This window comes from Nematostella vectensis, chromosome 11, assembly GCF_932526225.1.
Source record: "Nematostella vectensis chromosome 11, jaNemVect1.1, whole genome shotgun sequence".
NCBI lineage: Eukaryota > Metazoa > Cnidaria > Anthozoa > Actiniaria > Edwardsiidae > Nematostella > Nematostella vectensis.
Window position 1 is genome coordinate 6,293,417 of NC_064044.1, and position 20,570 is coordinate 6,313,986.

At 43.6% G+C, this 20,570-nt stretch overlaps 1 protein-coding gene across 2 annotated transcripts in view; it reads left to right on the top strand.

Annotated features, from left to right (window-relative positions):
- LOC5508140 (structural maintenance of chromosomes flexible hinge domain-containing protein 1) overlaps window positions 1-15,367 on the top strand; it is a 38,112-nt gene extending 22,745 nt beyond the window's left edge. Inside the window, exons 26-53 of one of the 2 annotated variants that reach the window (XR_007314131.1) lie at window positions 801-1,104; window positions 1,489-1,556; window positions 2,230-2,292; window positions 2,727-2,809; window positions 3,096-3,222; window positions 3,320-3,400; window positions 3,534-3,638; window positions 3,791-3,844; window positions 4,382-4,507; window positions 5,461-5,540; window positions 6,065-6,222; window positions 6,723-6,844; window positions 7,482-7,543; window positions 7,896-7,980; window positions 8,139-8,273; window positions 8,842-8,967; window positions 9,276-9,441; window positions 9,871-9,990; window positions 10,166-10,251; window positions 10,480-10,602; window positions 11,106-11,296; window positions 11,678-11,787; window positions 13,044-13,114; window positions 13,189-13,252; window positions 13,401-13,508; window positions 13,952-14,013; window positions 14,367-14,893; window positions 14,963-15,367. Coding sequence is in view for 1 of the 2 variants with exons in the window: in XM_048734224.1 (XP_048590181.1) it covers window positions 801-1,104; window positions 1,489-1,556; window positions 2,230-2,292; window positions 2,727-2,809; window positions 3,096-3,222; window positions 3,320-3,400; window positions 3,534-3,638; window positions 3,791-3,844; window positions 4,382-4,507; window positions 5,461-5,540; window positions 6,065-6,222; window positions 6,723-6,844; window positions 7,482-7,543; window positions 7,896-7,980; window positions 8,139-8,273; window positions 8,842-8,967; window positions 9,276-9,441; window positions 9,871-9,990; window positions 10,166-10,251; window positions 10,480-10,602; window positions 11,106-11,296; window positions 11,678-11,787; window positions 13,044-13,114; window positions 13,189-13,252; window positions 13,401-13,508; window positions 13,952-14,013; window positions 14,367-14,726 (3,240 nt within the window). In the remaining variant the exon portion in view is untranslated. Of the gene's footprint in view, window positions 1-800; window positions 1,105-1,488; window positions 1,557-2,229; window positions 2,293-2,726; window positions 2,810-3,095; window positions 3,223-3,319; window positions 3,401-3,533; window positions 3,639-3,790; window positions 3,845-4,381; window positions 4,508-5,460; window positions 5,541-6,064; window positions 6,223-6,722; window positions 6,845-7,481; window positions 7,544-7,895; window positions 7,981-8,138; window positions 8,274-8,841; window positions 8,968-9,275; window positions 9,442-9,870; window positions 9,991-10,165; window positions 10,252-10,479; window positions 10,603-11,105; window positions 11,297-11,677; window positions 11,788-13,043; window positions 13,115-13,188; window positions 13,253-13,400; window positions 13,509-13,951; window positions 14,014-14,366 lie in introns of both variants that reach the window. The other variant, XM_048734224.1, reaches the window with a different exon arrangement.
- The last annotated feature ends 5,203 nt before the right edge of the window (window positions 15,368-20,570 follow it).

Here is a 20,570-nt window from a genome sequence, read left to right on the forward strand (position 1 = left end):
TACACCAGGTAACAATGCTATTGTACAACAAAGACTTAATGTGGTCTGCAAGGTACTCTCGCTATAGAAGGACCAAACCATCATGATAAGTAAATGTGTTGCAAATACGCCAGGTAACAATGCTATTGTACATCAAAGATTTAATGTGGTCTGCAAGGTACTCTCGCTATAGAAGGACCAAACCATCATGATAAGTAAATGTGTTGCAAATACGCCAGGTAGCAATGCTATTGTACATCAAAGATTTAATGTGGTCTGCAAGGTACTCTCGCTATAGAAGGACCAAACCATCATGATAAGTAAATGTGTTGCAAATACGCCAGGTAGCAATGCTATTGTACATCAAAGATTTAATGTGGTCTGCAAGGTACTCCCGCTATAGAAGGCTCAAGCAATCAATAAGTAAATCTGTTGAACACCCACCAAGTAACAATGCTATCGTGCAAAAAAAGGCCTTAATGTAGTCTGCAAGGTAGTCTCGCTATAGTAGGCCCAAACAATCATGATAAATGATTGGTGGTACCACTGTACAATCAACATGGTTATACAAATGGTTATTGTGGTTGTTGTACCATTTGTATCATCTTCATCTTCATCATCATCTTCATTGTTTATTCAATCGTCCATCTTGAATCTCTGACGATCTTTTCTGGGAATATTTTTCAACTTTTATTATAATTTTATTTTCAGTCCTATCTGTTGTGATTTGTACCTGGATTTGAGGAACAAAGATAGATAACCTGTAAGATCAATCAATGTTGGTTAGCATCTCAGTTACTGATAATGTACTGGTATTCTAGCTTTCAGGGCACCCCAATCTTCCAAGCTACACGGCCGACTGTAGCTCTACCGGCAAAGCCGCTCTGACTGGCCCAGAGCTCTCAGTCAAGCTCAACAACAATACGTCTCTGAAACTCACTGCCACTATAGAGCTTCAACATTACAAAGACGTACCATCTGTTGAGAAGGCTCTGATAGTCATTCCAAGTAAAAGAGCAGGACACATCCGTGTGTATCATCTGCCTATAGGAGCAAAGCAGCAGAATAGACTTACAGATGGTCAGGAGTTGCCCTGTGTCGTAGGGGAAACTGTCACGGGTCTAAGTAAGTAACTGGATCTCAAGGTGTTACGTCTCACGTTACTGATGGCTGTTTAATGAATGCCACCTCTTTGGAATTGTTTACATGTGAAAATTAATTTAATTGCAAGAAAGCTTCAAGTAACCATTGAATAAGTGAATGGCTGTGAATGCCTTGCATCACTTGTTTTTGCTCCATTTGTAAAAAATGGAGGCATGATTGCCGTTTTTTAGACAATTATGAACATTTAAAAAACATTTTTCCCTATTCACTGTTGAGATGCTGAAGCCAGCTGTTCATTGATTTAAAACACAATGTCTGTAAGTATTATACCTAGTGTATCAAAGAGTTTTTAAAAGAGCAAAATAATATGTTCTTTGTTTAACCAAGACCTTCTTGTTGAAATAGGTTTCAAAATTTTGGATGAAGGAGAACGTGAACTCGACATTGACAATAACCTCTCCAGTAAGATCAAGGTGGGTGACTAATTTGCACTTATAAAGATGAAAATTGTAGGATAATCATATGAGCATAGTTGTATTGCCTTGTGGCATGGCGTTAACCTATGGTGAGCGAGACTGGTTTAAGCTCCCAGCCTGGCATACCAATCGGCAAAGCACTCTGGGCCGGTTACTAGAAAGCTGGTTAATGCTAACCCAAGGATACCGTAAATGCGGCTCTCGAAATTTGATTGGATAAAAAGGACATTCATTCCTGAGTTAGCGTTAACCTGCTTTTTAGGAAACCTGCGCTGCAGAACTCAACATTTGCTAGGCTAGCACCCCTTCCAAGGTAGAGGAAAAATTGTTCTACTCCCAAGTGCTGTAGAACAGAGTTAAGCACGGTACCCATTGTTTTTGTCAGGGTGGCAAGGCTTATAATATCAGAGCATTTTAAGAATAATATGATAAATTACCCCTTTTAGGAACATTCAGGGAAGGCCAGATCCTCAAGCTAGCCCTGCCTTTGAACTTCTCATTCACTAAACCTTTTAATCCTTGGTTGTTTTATACACAATAAGATACAAGTTGAGGTTGAGGCAAGGTGATGGACTTCACTAAGTCATCCCCCCCCAAAAAAAAAAATCGCTATTTTCCCTTATTCTAGACTTATTAAACTTATTATTCACTCCTTCTCGTATGGTCATAGGTGAACTGGGTTCCTAAATCAAGTCGGGATATGCTGAAACAAGGCATTCTTCCTGATGTTAAGGTGTGTGAGAAAATCGAATTGCCATTATCAAGACCATTTGTCATTCCTTTTTAAACAACACCAGCAATAAAGGAAACAACAAAGAGCATCAATGGGTCCTTAGATCCTGTGCTATTTTATGCACCCGTTGGTGCTTCCGCAAAATAGTTGGCCGAGGATAATGGTTCCGTTGTGCATGGCTTGAAGAAAGCACAGTCATCAAAATAGCCATTACCCTCATCATCACCATCATTGACTTACACTAGTGCTATTATGCTGCATCATTATCACCTGAATTTACCATTATAACAATGAATTATCCTCTTTATCTTCACGATGAATGCCTACATCGATTCTTCTGTTGACTCTTATAAGTTCTGAAGTGTAGAGTATCACAACTGTAATTTTTAAACTTGTCCTTATGCTTTTGTTCCTTTCTCTCGCGTTTCTCCAAGGCACCCACATCTTGTGATGAAAGTAAATTCTGCCAAATCAACTTGCTTGGTGCTGCAGGTCTCGACTTCTCTTTTACTCTTCGGTAAGTAATTATTTCATAAACAATACATTGGCAGAAGCACACAGAAGGTTAACAAGGCCTAATATTTGTTATATCATCTGACATTCATCATGTTTATTGATTATACTGAAAACAGCATTGTTTTGCTATTTATACACAATGTTAGGTGATGCAGGTTTTCCATAAGTAATTGTCTACCTGTAACGCATTGGTTGCTTGGCTGTTTGCTTTAATACAATATCATAAGTAATGCTGGATTATGCCTTTGCTGTTTGCATCCTGAGTTATTCGTCTTATTTGTTCCCAGGCCAGAACCAGGCGTGCCATCCTTGATCAAGCTTGCATGTAGTAACCCTAAGCTTCCACTTGGCAAAGCCATGAAGTCAGAGATATTTGTCACTTTCTATGACAAGCATGGCAACAAAGTCACCAAGGTAGCCACGTATTACTCCGCACAGTTCCTATACTATAACTACAGTTTATGTATCTCGTTTGTCCTGTTGACTGACTTTTCTGTGTTTCTCTTTTTAGCTCCCACCGAACGTTCTACCATTGTTCCATGTGTCAGCCTTTGGTTTAAAAGAGAAGGAGGTCCAAATAGGGCTCACTCATGTACGTATAGCTGGTTTGGTAAATTCCAGACATCCCGCTCACTGTTATTTAGTTACCTAGCACTGGCACGTGCTAATTGTCAGGTTTTGTATTCTGGCGTGAGTATGCAGTGTTTGGTGTTATTTCATTGTAGGATCAAACTGTTGTAATCAAGAACATCCAATTTGAGGGAGTACCTCTGGGCCCACAAGAGCTCACATTTCAGTGGCAGAAATTAAAGTCTTTTCTTCGAGTAGAGGTATTATGTACTGCACTACCGAGAATGAGAATATGCTCTTACCCTTTTTATTGCATCATATGAGTTAACAAGTCATATGTAACAAGTTAATGTTTGATAAAAGTTCTTACAATTCTGGTGGAGATGTGCATAAATATTGTTTTGACTTTTAGGTGGTGTCAGGTCCACCAGAGAAGCTAGCCTTGATCAACATCAATACAATAGAGGTAACAAGTCCATGTCATGTAACAACATCAATACAATAGAGGTAACTAGTCCATGTCATGTAACAACATCAATACAATAGAGGTAACTAGTCCATGTCATGTAACAACATCAATACAATAGAGGTAACTGGTCCATGTCATGTAACAACATCAATAGAATAGAGTTAACTAGTCCATGTCATGTAACAACATCAATACAATAGAGTTAACTAGTCCATGTCATGTAACAACAGTCATAGTTGAGTTTTTGGTTCTCGTCGTTGCTCCAGTATTTTTTCTCTGTGTTTTCGGGTTTTTCTCTCTCATCAAAAACACATCAATTTCTGTGCTAAGCTCTGGTGCTTATCATAGATTGGTTGTCTTATTTTTTATGTATGTATTTAATTGGGTATCTGTAGAATTGTTTATTTTTGTTTTGATTTATCTAAACAAATTAACATTGTCTCAACAATCGCGATTTCCATTAAATTCTAGCAAAATGATTCTCGTGTAATGTCTTGATTATATATTAACCATTCTTGTTTGTCTGTACCACAGCCATTCTCAGTTTTCAATGACACAGCACTGGAAGTACCTTTGAGTGTACAGCTTTGTGATGTAATGGGCAATGCCTCCACTGAACCCAATGTCAAGATAGTACTAAACACTGACAAAGGACTCAAGGTACATGTGTGCTAAGGGTAGGCCAGGGTAGTTCTGAACCCAATGTCAAGATAGTACTAAACACTGACAAAGGACTCAAGGTACATATGTGCTAAGGGTAGGCCAGGGTAGTTCTGAACCCAATGTCAAGATAGTACTAAACACTGACAAAGGACTCAAGGTACATATGTGCTAAGGGTAGGCCAGGGTAGTTCTGAACCCAATGTCAAGATAGTACTAAACACTGACAAAGGACTCAAGGTACATATGTGCTAAGGGTAGGCCAGGGTAGTTCTGAACCCAATGTCAAGATAGTACTAAACACTGACAAAGGACTCAAGGTACATGTGTGCTAAGGGTAGGCCAGGGTAGTTCTGAACCCAATGTCAAGATAGTACTAAACACTGACAAAGGACTAAAGGTACATGTGTGCTAAGGGTAGGCCAGGGTAGTTCTGAACCCAATGTCAAGATAGTACTAAACACTGACAAAGGACTCAAGGTACATGTGTGCTAAGGGTAGGCCAGGGTAGTTCTGAACCCAATGTCAAGATAGTACTAAACACTGACAAAGGATTCAAGGTACATATGTGCTAAGGGTAGGCCAGGGTAGTTTGCAGATACTGGGGCTTGGTGGCTCTGTAGTATATTATGGATAAGATGATTACTATTGCTATGTATAGCATGAATAGGCTGTTGGTGTGTCTTCATCTAACCCAAGATTGTCAAGATTGTTCTGTGCTTAGTCTCCTTCGCACCGAAAATGTTTATATTGTATATTCTACATAAACAACGCACAAGGTGTGAGGAGTGACGCGTTCGACTGAGTACCCATCTGACATACCATGATTGGGTTGATGTAACTGCACCCTTAAACTATTTGTTTCTTGAGAAGTGTTTCTTTGATGTTATAATCTCTTGGCATATTTACTACCTCTTAATATATGGTAAAGATCTGTTTGGATTTCCTTTTAGCTGACGCCTCCACCTGTCCCAACGAAAACCAACTCCAAGGGCCAAGCATGTTTTGGTTCTCCTACAATATCTGCAACAAAGTGAGTTTGTCTCAAATCTTTTTAGTCTTAAAGGGGTCTGTTTTTAAAATGTCCGTCTGTGAGAGATTACGATAACCTCTGGTCCGTTTTGACACGGATCGTGGTGACCTTTTACTCCCTGCTTTATAACCAAATGAGAGGAAGAACATCAAATGTGTATAGAAAAATATACATGTCTAGGTGGACTTCGCCGTGGTCTAACAACAAAACAACGAATATGGCTCTAAAGACCTCTTATGGGGGAGGGGAGGGTCTAGTATGACATCGATTGCCCGATTTGTAATTGGTGTGTCTAACAACAAAACAACGAATATGGCTCTAAAGACCTCTTATGGGGGAGGGGAGGGTCTAGTATGACATCGATTGCCCGATTTGTAATTGGTGTGTCTAACAACAAAACAACGAATATGGCTCTAAAGACCTCTTATGGGGGAGGGGAGGGTCTAGTATGACATCGATTGCCCGGTTTGTAATTGGTGTGTATATATGGTAGGACATAATTGACATGAAGTCTTTCTTTTGAGGGGTTTGTATGGTATCCGCATAAAAGCCCTTCATGGAAGATCATCGTTTGATGCACCTGTAATAATGGTGAGAGTGGAACCCGACCCATCTAAACCAGTCAAGGTCATGTCTACGTTTAATAAGCAAGATTCGTGCGAAGTGGGAGAGTTATTGCCAAGTAAGTAAGCAGTGGTCTGATTGTTACCTAGGACGGTTTGAATACATGTAGTTAGCTATTAGTTCCCAGTTCAACAAATTCGTTGGAGACTAGAGAAAAACAAATTCAAAGTTTACATAAACATTGTATTTAGTCCTAATACTATATATGTTATTCAAGGAAAAATACTTTTATATTCGTTTTCCCTATTCTTCATATTTTTTTTAGTGTGGCACACACGTCTTACATCGTTTATAGGAGACCCCAAAATCATACCAAGAAAAGGCTGTTGCTGTCGATTTTACTTTTTTGCAAAAGTTAGCCCAATTCCTTAAATTTCCTGTCTTAATATTTCAAAAAGAATGTTCCTTGGCTTCAAACATTTTAATGGGTGGTAAACTTTAAGCTCCAGCACAAAGCATTGAAATTTGATCGACTGATATGACCTAATCTCAAATGTTAAAGGGTAGCATCCATCGGCGGTTTACTTCGATTTTACTCATGATAAGATTTCCTCTTAGCCGTTTCGGCACATGTACTAGCCGAAGATGGATGTCCCATGAAATCAGCCAGTAACAAGGACATTGTACTTAAAATATGGCACACGAAGGATGGTCCTGTCTCTACCAAGCCTCCGCAAAGGGTAAGGGCACTTCCCTCTGGTCAAATCACCAGTTATACCTGCTCACCAAGGACTTTGTAAGTCCTGTACAAAGCCTTCATAGGTGACTGCTCGTACGTATAGCAGGTCTACCAAAAAAACAGATGATGTGAAGTTTTTGTTCCCAAATCAGTGCATTCTGTGTTATTCAAGTGAGAGAAAAATAATTAGATTCTTTGTTCTGGTCTACCAGGGAAAGACAGGATATTTAGTATTGGAGAAGCACTCCTAATCCTCCTTTTACGCCTTCTTATTAGATTCCCTCTACAACGGCTGTGCGCAATCTCCATTTAGATTGTTTTCCCTAGTATGTCAAAGACATTGATTTGTAGGACTTGGCGTCTTAATAGTAAAGGGGGAGAGTTATGGTTACCTTACATTCGATTTGACCCTTCTTATTAGATGCCCTCTACAACGAAGGTGCGCAATCTCCATTTAGATTGTTTTCCCTAGTATGTCAAAAACATTGATTTGTAGGACTTAATAGTAAAGTGGGAGATTAGTTATGGATACCTTACATTCGATATGACCGTGACAACTAGCCAGTACCCTGCCTTAACATCTATAACAAGGAAGTACAAACTTAGTGTATGATTGTGTTAATTTGTATCTTATTCAGGCAACAACATTGTATCCATCTAAGCGAACTAACAAGGACATGGCTGGCTACTTCTTCTTCAGGTCAGCTATTTTTCATTTCCGGTATTTCTTTTCATTTCCGGTATTTCTTTTCATTTCCGGTATTTCTTTTCATTTCCGGTATTTCTTTTCATTTCCGGTATTTCTTTTCGTTTCCGGTATTTCTTTTCATTTCCGGTATTTCTTTTCATTTCCGGTATTTCTTGCAAAAGTCAAGTAAACAATACCCAAAATGAAACTGTCACATGGCATATCTGAAAATCTTTTGTACCCTTACGCCATTATTAATTCCATTAGTGTTATTATTTGCGTTTTACAACTCTCCTTGCTGCTTTAAATGCGTTATTTTTTATATTAGAGTATTATTGTTTATTGTGGATTTCTGTTTTATTAGAGACCTGAAAGTTCCAGAAGTTTCTGGCCCTTATTGTATGATAGTGCAATATGGAACCGGCTCGTCTGTCCTTACCAGCGAAACAGTAAGATTAATATTGGTCAAAATTCCTTAGAATGAAAGCATTGACAAAACACACTTTGGTTTGCCAAGCTCAGCATGAGTACAAATGTCGTGCTAAGATGTGTTGGATTCGATTTAATGGGGATCCGCCTCGGGTTATCCGTTTTTCCTGTATTTCAGATGACATTTAGCGCAGCAGCTGGTCCGCCTGTGAAACTTGAGCCAGAGGCTATGCCTCCAACACCTACAGTATCCAACTCGCAGAGGAACGCAAACAACAGATGCCTGGTAAAGGGTCTACGGCTTCAGCTAAAGGTTAGCTTCAGTGGCAAGGCAACAACTTGCTCTTTAAGAATTTGGTTCCTAGATCTAATGCTTTCAAACGTCTTTTGATCCCAGCGCTCTTTCAAACGTGTTGCTATTCCGGGCTTTGGGGTTTGGCGTTGTGAAAAATGGTTAACAAAGAGTTAGCATTGGCATTAGCATGCTTAAAGCCTAGCAATAGCAATAAACTTTGACAATGCAACTCCCGTAATTCTATAACAAATGTGTTTTTTTAATGATTTTCACATCTTAAAGAGGTAATATATTTTATAATACAAAAACAAAGTCGTCCAAATTAGTCGTCCAACTAAATCCTTAGATTTGATTGGCTGCAGTAAATAGTCGCAGTAAATTATGTTTTGCAGAATGGGTTTGATAAGCAATATTCTTATTTTGTTTCGCAGAATAGGTTTCATTAGCCATGTTATTTGTTTGATTCTCAAAATAGATTTGATAAACAATGTTCGTTGGTGGTTTCGCATAATAAGTTGATAAGCAAAGTTCTTTTGTCTTTTTCACAGAGTATGTTTGAAAACCCATGTTGTTGTCTGTTTTGCAGGATAGGTTTGATAACCTGACAGGCGAGAGTATACGTGGCAAGGTGGCGGTCAGTGTAGTGAGCCCTGTAGATGGACTCGACGAAATCCCATCTCTGTGCAACGCATCAGCAAGCAACCAAATAGAGGTTAGCCAATCCAGCCCAAACAGGCCTGCCTTTAATGGCGAAGTATGATAAATGAGCATCCCTATGTAATGTCCATTTTTATAGTCTGTACTTGACTACATAACCTAGGGTACCAAAGTGACGCTTATACCCTTGAACTAAGAAAATCTAAGAAAAAAATGCATGTACTGATAAGTAAGAGCCTGCCGCATGTAAAGTGCATAGCGATATTTTCATAGACTGTCGCTCCTTCACCCAGTTGTGGATAAAGGAGCGACAGTCCATGTTTGTTATGGTTTACTAAAATACACATGCTTTTATTTGGGTAGGTCCACCTTGTCAAGGGCATCGCCCCAATTCCGACCCTACACATCAAGGAGAACACAAGCGGCAAAGACGGACAGGAGTACCTGCTAAGCTTCCAGGCCAAGCTTCCTTCTAGCGCCGCTATTCATCCTCTTCCTCCCTTAACGATTCCCTTTCTGTTCTACAATGGTAAGGCACATTTGTTTTTGCTGAGGCGGAATTTTTCCCCTAAACCGACAATACCACTGGTTATTAATTACGTTTAGCGATTGTCCGTACGACATCGCTAAACGTAACGAGATTTACAGCTTTGGATTTCTGTTGCTAGAGGTATTATAGGTATAACAATATAATTGGAAATTTCAAAGCCAATATTTGAAGCCAGTGTGAACTTTGTTGTTAATTAAATAATAAGTAAAACTATCCCAACTCGGGGAATTTTGTGATTATATTTCCCCGCAAACTGAGGAATGCCTAGTTGAAGTCTCGATACCACAGGAATTACAGCTAGCTATGCCCTCTGTATTGTATAGTCAACCTCTACTCAACTCGCCCTTCCCCCTTCCCCTCCCCCTCCCACCGACCACTTTTATACACCACCTCACTGTTCTTCTTCAGATGTGCGTAAGAAACAGCAGATGGCTCAGTTGACGCAGGAGAGGGACCACTTGTTTGAGACGATTCGCACATACCGCTCTCTGTTTGACACCACAAGGCAGCTAATACAAGAGATGAGAGGTAGGAACAGAGCTTTAAATCAAAACAAGTATCGTGCATAAAAATCAATCCCTCGAAATAAGCATCTAAAACAAATGGTTAAATTTTAATATTTCAATCAAAAGTATATATTAAAGAAATGGCTAACAATGACTCTAAGTCGGGGCTATGTAGATAAAGCTTTCTGTGCTTCTAGTTTCTGTCCACGAGGCCTGCAACCAGGAACAGAAGCTAAGAGGAGAATTGAGAAAAAATAACGTCCCTGTCAACAACTTGGCGACGGTGAGTAAACTATGCATGCGCATGTTAATATGAAACAGTTGCAGGGTCTCTATACCAGTGGCTGATTCAAAACAAAGGGCCATAGCCTAGGAGCGGGGGTACAAGGAGTATTAAAGTATATTTTAAATAGAAAATACTCAAATAGTTGGTTTCTCTTTAGATCTAGATGTTTATGGAATGTTACGGGAATGAAATTAAGAATGGTTGGGTTTTGTTTTTTTTGTTTAGCCGCAAGCAGTGCAAACCTATTTAACAAGTCTTTTAAAGAAAAGAGAAGAGCTTGAGCGAACACCGCGCAGACAGTGTGGACTCAGTCCTGGCCCCCGAGGAGATCCTGAAGTATTAGGCAAGGTAATTCAACCGTCACCTCCAGCGGTTCTTTCACATCAACCCTAAATAGGCTAATGCAGTCTGTTCGGGGAGACGGGACCTTCAACATCCCTATTGACTGGTTCACAGTCCCGAAAGCCAGTTTCTCACAATGGTATAACTAGAAAGACTACAGACAAGCTGTAGAAAAGATCAATGATCTGCGTAGGCGGTATGAATGCAAGGTATAAATCAACACAAGGTTGAAAAGGTGTGTTGAACGCCTCTGTGAAACAGTGTAGTTGCGCTGACGTTTCGAGCGTTAACCCTTCGTCTGAGCCCTTAGTTGTTGCTCCAACGTCCGAAACGTCAGCGCAACTACTCTGTTTCACAGAGGCGTTCAACACACCTTTTCAACCTTGTGTTCCTTACAAATATGAAAATTAAATCATGACGGACATGGGATTAAATCCCGGTCCACTGGCTAGAGAATCGACGTCAGTGTCACCGAGCTATCGCTGCTTTCCCTCTCTCTCTCTCTCTAGGTAGCTCACTTAGCGCAAGTTGAGGATGATGCTGTTGCACGGGTGCTGTCTTGGCACATGGCTAGCGACATGGACTGTGTGGTGACCCTAACAACATCCAAGGCAAAAGAGGTCTACTCCCAGTCAAACGGTCAGCAACAGGTGCTTCCACTTGACTCTATTTACAGACGCAGCCTGCCCGAGTGGACCAGGTAAATCAAACTGGCAACTAGGAAGAGTACAGCGAGCCGGAAATAAAAACATAAGTTCTGTACAGACATTGTGAAAACAGCAAAACGAAGCAAAGAACTAAACGCCTTAAAGATCAGTGAAACTTTAGAAAGGCGTACAAAAAAATTGTTTTTGGTAGCTTTGTTATACTTCAGAGATTGGCTGGTGATACAAAAATAAAATGCTGAATGTTGGGCCAAACTCAAGGCACGTCTGTTATGTTCGTGCCTCGCTTTCACGCCCAAATTTCATCGCCCATTCGTGAAACGTTTTTCTTTTTTGGTCTGTGGAAGGTGATGCATACCCCTTTTCCACTTTTGGTTATAGCTTGAATTGTCTGTTTTTTTTTTGTTCTTTTTCAGACCCCTCCCACATATTCGTAATGGGCCTCGAAACTACTCTCCTCCCGGGAACCCTGTGTACGCACGTGACATGCTCCGCTTCCCTGCAGAGACAGACAACTGCAAAACAGGTGAGGTAATGGTAACTACAAAACTGCATAACAAGGAAGATTACGGACTTCAAGCTGCTAAAAAAAATTGATCGTTTGTTTGCTGGGCGTTGCGGGAACAAGGACGTAAATCAACAAAGGGTTGAAGTTTTGAAGGGTTGAAGTTGTATTTCGTACGTCGTTCTGGAAACAGAGTAGCTAAGTGTGCATATTGGTCTCGTGATAAATTTACATTTATGCATTTTTGGGGCCTGTGGATACTTTTCAGGCCAGTACAGGCCGATTGAGATGTATAGAGGCGTCCGACATATAACTGCAAAACGGGTTGCCCAACTGTAAATCAAGTAAAGAGATAAATCCAACTGCTGGTAATGGTAACTGAAAAATCAAGTAAACCGGTAATTCCAATTGCCGAATGAATTGGGAGAGAGCCGTTGAAAGTCCCTATAGTTTCTCTTATCTCGTCCTTGTGATCGCCGTTGCAGTATTCGGTATACTGCCTAATGAATGGGTAGAGAGCCGTTAAAAGTTGCTATAGTTTCTCTTATCTCGTCCTTGTGATCGTCGTTGCATTATTCGTTATACTGCCTAATGAATGGGTAGAGAGCCGTTAAAAGTTGCTATAGTTTCTCTTATCTTGTCCTTCTGATCGTCGTTGCAGTATTCGGTATACTGCCTAATGAATGGGTAGAGAGCCGTTAAAAGTTGCTATAGTTTCTCTTATCTTGTCCTTCTGATCATCGTTGCAGTATTCGGTATACTGCCTAATGAATGGGTAGAGAGCCGTTAAAAGTTGCTATAGTTTCTCTTATTTTGTCCTTCTGATCGTCGTTGCAGTATTCGGTATAGTGCCTAATGAATGGGTAGAGAGCCGTTAAAAGTTGCTATAGTTTCTCTTATCTCGTCCTTGTGATCGTCGTTGCAGTATTCGGTATACTGCCTAATGAATGGGTAGAGAGCCGTTAAAAGTTGCTATAGTTTCTCTTATCTCGTGCTTGTGATCGTCGTTGCAGTATTCGGTATACTGCCTAATGAATGGGTAGAGAGCCGTTAAAAGTCGCTATAGTTTCTCTTATCTTGTCCTTCTGATCGTCGTTGCAGTATTCGGTATACCTCCTAGTGAATGGGTAGAGAGCCGTTAAAAGTCGCTATAGTTTCTCTTATCTTGTCCTTCTGATCGTCGTTGCAGTATTCGGTATACTGCCTAATGAATGGGTAGAGAGCCGTTAAAAGTCGCTATAGTTTCTCTTATCTTGTCCTTGTGATCGTCGTTGCAGTATTTGGTATGTTGCTGGGGGACACCATTATTCTTGATGATCTTGACTCGGCCAACAAATACAGACAGGAAGTAAGTATAAACCTTTATCGCCATTCTCTCTTCCCTCTCTATGCCTAGCCTGTCCTTTTTTTTTTTTCTTGTAGGTTGTGAAGTTCTCTCACTGTCCCACTATTCTAACCAGATCAGGCGACAGGATACGTAGTAATGGTGAGCGTCCTTAAAATGTCTGGAAATTACCATCATGACGTGTTATAAATGCGCGTAATATGCTCTTTGAAGTTTACTTTCATGAGTTCAAGACTGAGTGTAAGCACTGCCACCAGTTTACCTAATGAATACCCTACTTATCTTTCAGGTAAATTCGGCGGACTACAGAACAAAGCTCCACTGATAGAGCGAATGCGTGGGGTCGTCTTTTCAGCTCCCCTTCCAGAGCAGCACCACAGGATTACCGTCCAGATAGGTACATAACACAGCAAACCCACACCCTTACAGTACAGATAGGTACTATCACAGCAAACCCACACCCTTACAGTACAGATAGGTACTACCACAGCAAACCCACACCCTTACAGTACAGATAGGTACATAATACAGCAAACCCACACCCTTACAGTACAGATAGGTACTACCACAGCAAACCCACACCCTTACAGTACAGATAGGTACTACCACAGCAAACCCACACCCTTACAGTACAGATAGGTACATAACACAGCAAACCCACACCCTTACAGTACAGATAGGTACTTGAATATGGCTAATAGGCAATAATTAACCGTGGACCGTGAACCCAAGGCTGCGGAAATTGATGGAATTAGATCGAAGGGGTAATTGTATTTGTAGCTACAATATTTCATCAAAAATATAACTTATCATCTCAATATCACTTTTTTATTTTCTTAGAACAACTGCAAGGGTACAAACAAGCTCTTGTCCGACATGCTGAAGCAAAAAGTGATTTAGAGGTAATCTTTTAAAATTTTAGTGGTAGATGCTCAGATGAATATAGCCATCTTAAAATGTAATGTGTTATAATCTCATTCACCATCATCAAGCATTTGTTTTAAATTTCTTGGTGCGGGATAAATACCGGTATAAGAACGAGACTTTTATAAAAATGTGTCCAAACTTGGCGCTCGAATCCAATCAAGTAGCGAAGATTGAAATAGACTAAGGAAGTAGTAGTTTTGTAGTTCTGGGAGTTGTAAGAAAATAACTGCAGGCTTTCTTCCTCCATGTTGCTGTTGTCACTCCCAAATATCTCACGAGGTAATCAAAGCTCATGGTATTCCACCAACTAATATTCTTCTCCCTTTAGTTGCAACTGGAGCAGGGCCAGACAGAAGAAATGAAGATCAAACACCAGGAGTGCCGTGAGGCTGAAAACCAGCTGCGCCTGATAGAGCAACGGCTGGGGATGACTCCTACACAGTATGACATGCCAGCTAGTCCAGCAACCATGCTACACACGGAGCTCAACACCCCGCCCAGCCGAGCGGCCCAATCCCGCAATAGAACTGCTACTACGCTCAGTCCCCTGAACACACCCAGCGGTACAACCACAAGTACTGCTAGAACCACAGTGAACGGGGTTAATGGCACCCCACGTACTAGAAGGAGTACCACACCTATGAACTCTGAGGAGCCACGAAGTAGTAAACGGACTAGGCGGATGTAATACTGGATCAAGGGGGGTACCCACAAGTTAACGGCACAGGTGCTCTAGGGTGAATACCACGCGTTTGTACTCTGAGGGTGTAATCACTGAGAGTTTAGTTTAAAAACACAGGGGGAAGTGCATTAACCCTGATTAATCCTCTGAGGGTGTAATCACTGAGAGTTTAGGTAGGGACACAGGGGGGGAGTGCATTAACCCTGATTAATCCTCTGAGGGTGTAATCACTGAGAGTTTAGTTTAAGAACACGGGTGGGGGCATCAACCCTGATTAGTTCTTGGTTAAGTAGCTGCAGCCCTGTGCTTTTTAGATTAATCTTATTTTACGACAAGCAACAGCAAGATGCTGCATTAGTTCGGCTTTTCTAAACCCTTGGATTTTTATCCAAGTTTTCCCTGAGTTTTCTGTTTTTCTACCTCTGCCCAGTGTAAGTACAGGAGTAGCAGAAAATTGCAAGCAGTTTAATATTCATAAGCTTATAGTAGCCTTAATTCAATTTTGTAAGGCATTTAAGGTGGTGGAGGTAGTTAGCTATACATATTTTATTGTTTTTCTACAACATATTTTGCCTTTAAGAACTGGATGATTATTTTTTAAATTAATAGTTCTTGATTAAAAATAAATAAATTATGTTTTTAGGATACTGGATTGAAGTCTGAAACAATATTAATCATAATTATTCCCTTTTTTATTTCTATTGTCCATATTCTGTTGTTGCTCATAAAGCATGAGCCAATAACTAGTACAGTGAAACTGTTCCATCATAACTCTCCCAGGAAATATGCTGGAATTGCTTGAATAAGTACTTTTCCCGAATAAGTGCCCTGCCTTAACATGTTTATAATAAAGGGGGGGGGGGGGTGTATTTTTAGAAAAGAAGTAACAAAAACAGGCAATGTCTGTAGGGTGGGTGCTGTCTATAGGGTGGGTGATGTCTTCAGGGTGGGTGCTGTCTGTAGGGTGAGTGCTAATTATAGGGTGGGTCTTGTCCATGGGATGGGTGCTGTCTATAGGGTGGGTGATGTCTTCAGGGTGGGTGCTGTATTTAGGGTGAGTGCTAATTATAGGGTGGGTGCTGTCTATGGGGTGGGTGCTGTCTATAGGCTGGGTGATGTCTTCAGGGTGGGTGCTGTATTTAGGGTGAGTGCTAATTATAGGGTGGGTGCTGTCTATAGGGTGGGTGCTGTCTATAGGGTGGGTGATGTCCATAGGGTGGGTGCGGTCCATAGGGTGGGTTCTGTCTATAGGGTGGGTTCTGTCTATAGGGTGGGTGCTGTCCATAGGGTGGGTGCTGTCTATAGGGTGGGTGATGTCTATAGGGTGGGTGCTGTCCATAGGGTGGGTTCTGTCTATAGGGTGGGTTCTGTCTATAAGGTGGGTGCTGTCTATAGGATGGGTGCTGTCCATAGGGTGGGTTGCTGTCCATAGGGTGGGTGCTGTCTATAGGGTGGGTGATGTCTATAGGGTGGGTGCTGTCCATAGGGTGGGTTCTGTCTATAGGGTGGGTTCTGTCTATAGGGTGGGTGCTGTCCATAGAGTGGGTGATGTCCATAGAGTGGGTGATGTCTATAGGGTGGGTGATGTCTATAGGGTGGGTGCTGTCTATAGGATGGGTGCTGTCTATAGGGTGGGTGATGTCTATAGGGTGGGTGATGTCTGTAGGGTGGGTGCTGTCTATAGGGTGGGTTCTGTCTATAGGGTGGGTTCTGTCTATAGGGTGGGTGCTGTCCATAGGGTGGGTTCTGTCTATAGGGTGGGTTCTGTCTATAGGGTGGGTGCTGTCTATAGGGTGGGTGATGTATTCAGGGTGGGTTCTGTATTTAGGGTGAGTGCTAATTATAGGGTGGGTCTTGTCCATGGGATGGGTGCTGTCTATAGGGTGGGTGCTGTCTACAGGGTGGGTGATGTCTATAGGGTGAGTGCTGTCTATAGGGTGGGTTCTGTCTATAGGGTGGGTGATGTCTTCAGGGTGGGTTCTGTCTATAGGGTGGGTGCTGTCTATAGGATGGGTGCTGTCTATAGGGTGGGTGATGTCTATAGGGTGGGTCTTGTCCATGGGATGGGTGCTGTCTATAGGGTGGGTGCTGTCTTCAGGGTGGGTGCTGTCTATAGGGTGGGTGCTGTCTGTAGGGTGGGTGCTGTCTATAGGGTGAGTGATGTCTATAGGGTGGGTGATGTCTATAGGGTGGGTGCTTTGCATAAGGTGGGTGCTGTCCATAGGGTGGGTTCTGTCTATAGGGTGGGTGCTGTCTATAGGGTGGGTGATGTCCATAGGGTGGGTTCTGTCTATAGGGTGGGTGCTGTCTATAGGGTGGGTGCTGTCTATAGGGTGAGTGATGTCTTCAGGGTGGGTGCTGTATTTAGGGTGAGTGCTAATTATAGGGTGGGTGCTGTCTATACGGTGGGTGCTGTCTATACGGTGGGTGCTGTCTATAGGGTGGGTGATGTCTATAGGGTGGGTGATGTCTATAGGGTGGGTGCTGTGTATAGGGTGGGTGATGTCTATAGGGTGGGTGATGTCTATAGGGTGGGTGATGTCTACAGGGTCGGTGCTGTCTATAGGGTGGGTGCTGTCTATAGGGTGGGTGCTGTCTATAGGGTGGGTGCTGTCTATAGGGTGGGTGATGTCTATAGGGTGGGTGCTGTCTATAGGGTGGGTGATGTCTATAGGGTGGGTGATGTCTGTAGGGTGGGTGATGTCTATCGGGTGGGTGATGTCTATAGGGTGAGTGATGTCTATAGGGTGGGTGCTGTCTATAGGGTGGGTTCTGTCTATAGGGTGGGTTCTGTCTATAGGGTGGGTGCTGTCTGTAGGGTGGGTGCTGTCTGTAGGGTGGGTGCTGTCTATAGGGTGGGTGCTGTCTATAGGGTGAGTGCTGTCTATAGGGTGGGTGCTGTCTATAGGGTGGGTGTTGTCTGTAGGGTGGGTGCTGTCTGTAGGGTGGGTGATCTCTGTAGGGTGGGTGCTGTCTGTAGGGTGGGTTCTGTCTATAGGGTGGGTGATGTCTATAGGGTGGGTCCTGTCTATAGGGTGGGTGCTGTCTATAGGGTGGGTGATGTCTATAGGGTGGGTGCTGTCTATAGGGTGGGTGATGTCTGTAGGGTGGGTGCTGTCTATAGGGTGAGTGCTGTCTATAGGGTGGGTGCTGTCTATAGGGTGGGTGCTGTCTGTAGGGTGGGTGCTGTCTGTAGGGTGGGTGATGTCTGTAGGGTGGGTGCTGTCTGTAGGGTGGGTTCTGTCTATAGGGTGGGTGCTGTCTATAGGGTGAGTGCTGTCCATAGGGTGGGTGCTGTCTATAGGGTGGGTGCTGTCTGTAGGGTGGGTGCTGTCTGTAGGGTGGGTGATGACTGTAGGGTGGGTGCTGTCTGTAGGGTGGGTGATGTCTGTAGGGTGGGTGATGTCTGTAGGGTGAGTGCTGTCTATAGGGTGGGTGCTGTCTATAGGGTGGGTGCTGTCTATAGGGTGGGTGCTGTCTATAGGGTGGGTGCTGTCTATAGGGTGGGTGCTGTCTATAGGGTGAGTGCTGTCTATAGGGTGGGTGCTGTCTGTAGGGTGGGTGATGTCTGTAGGGTGGGTGCTGTCTGTAGGGTGGGTGATGTCTGTAGGGTGGGTGATGTCTGTAGGGTGGGTGATGTCTGTAGGGTGGGTGATGTATATAGGGTGGGTGCTGTCCATAGGGTGGTTGCTGTCTATAGGGTGGGTGCTGTCCATAGGGAGGATGCTGTCTATAGGGTGGGTGCTGTCTATAGGGTGGGTGATGTCTATAGGGTGGGTGCTGTCTGTAGGGTGGGTGCTGTCTATAGGGTGGGTGTTGTCCATAGGGTGGGTGCTGTCTGTAGGGTGGGTGATGTCTATAGGGTGGGTGCTGTCTGTAGGGTGGGTGCTGTCTATAGGGTGGGTGCTGTCTGTAGGGTGGGTGCTGCCTATAGGGTGGGTGTTGTCCATAGGGTGGGTGCTGTCTATAGGGTGGGTGATGTCTATAGGGTGGGTGCTGTCTGTAGGGTGAGTGCTGTCTATAGGGTGGGTGATGTCTATAGGGTGGGTGCTGTCTATAGGGTGGGTGATGTCTATAGGGTGGGTGCTGTCTGTAGGGTGGGTGCTGTCTATAGGGTGGGTGATGTCTATAGGGTGGGTGATGTCTATAGGGTGGGTTCTGTCTATAGGGTGAGTGCTGTCCATAGGGTGGGTGCTGTCTATAGGGTGGGTGCTGTCTGTAGGGTGGCTGCTGTCTGTAGGGTGGGTGCTGTCTATAGGGTGGGTACTTTTTTATATAGGGTGGGTGCTGTCTATAGGGTGGGTGCTGTCTATAGGGTGAGTGCTGTCTATAGGGTGGGTGCTGTCTGTAGGGTGGGTGCTGTCTGTAGGGTGGGTAATGTCTATAGGGTGTGTGATGTCTATAGGGTGGATGCTGTCTCTAGGGTGGGTGCTGTCTATAGGGTGGGTGATGTCTATAGGGTGGGTGCTGTCTATAGGGTGGGTGCTGTCTATAGGGTGGGTGATGTCTATAGGGTGGGTGATGTCTATAGGGTGAGTGCTGTCTATAGGTTGGGTTCTGTCTATAGGGTGGGTGCTGTCTATAGGGTGGGTGCTGTCTATAGGGTGGGTGCTGTCTATAGGGTGGGTGCTGTCTATAGGGTGGGTGCTGTCTGTAGGGTGGGTGCTGTCTGTAGGGTGGGTGCTGTCTATAGGGTGGGTGCTTTTTTTATATAGGGTGGGTGCTGTCTATAGGGTGGGTGCTGTCTGTAGGGTGGGTGCTTTTTTTATATGGGGTGGGTGCTGTCTATAGGGTGGGTGCTGTTTATAGGGTGGGTGCTGTCTATCGGGTGGGTGATGTCCATAGGGTGGGTGATGTCTATAGGGTGTGTGCTGTCTATAGGGTGGGTGCTGTCTTCAGGGTGGGTGCTGTCTATAGGGTGGGTTCTGTCTATAGGGTGAATGCTGTTTTCAGGGTGGGTGCTGTCTATAGGGTGAGTGCTGTCTATAGGGTGGGTTCTGTCTATAGGGTGAGTGCTGTCTATAGGGTGGGTTCTGTCTATAGGATGGATGCTGTCTATAGGGTGGGTGCTGTCTATAGGGTGGATGCTGTCTTCAGGGTGGGTGCTGTCTATAGGGTGAGTGCTGTCTATAGGGTGGGTTCTGTCTATAGGGTAGGTTCTGTCTATAGAATGGGTGCTGTCTATAGGGTGGGTGCTGTCTATAGGGTGGGTGCTGTCTATAGGGTGGGTGCTGTCTATAGGGTGGGTGCTGTCCATAGGGTGGGTGCTGTCTATAGTGTGGGTGCTGTCTATAGGGAAGGTGATGTCTATACGGTGGGTGCTGTCTATAGGGTGGGTGCTGTCTATAGGGTGGGTGCTGTCTATAGGGTAGGTGCTGTCTATAGGGTGGGTGCTGTCTATAGGGTGGGTGCTGTCTATAGGGTGGATGCTGTCTTCAGGGTGGGTGCTGTCTATAGGGTGGGTGCTGTCTATAGGGTGGGCGACGTCTATAGGGTGGGTGCTGTCTATAGGGTGGGTGCTGTCTATAGGGTGGGTTCTGTGTATTGGGTGGGTGATGTCTATAGGGTGGGTGCTGTCTATAGGGTGGGTGATGTCTATAGGGTGTGTGATGTCTATAGGGTGGGTGCTGTCTATAGGGTGGGTGCTGTCTATAGGGTGAGTGATGTCTATAGGGTGGGTGATGTCTATAGGGTGGGTGCTGTCTATAGGGTGGGTGATGTCTATAGGGTGTGTGATGTCTATAGGGTGGGTGCTGTCTATAGGGTGGGTGCTGTCTATAGGGTGAGTGATGTCTATAGGGTGGGTGCTGTCTATAGGGTGGGTGCTGTCTATAGGGTGGGTGCTGTCTA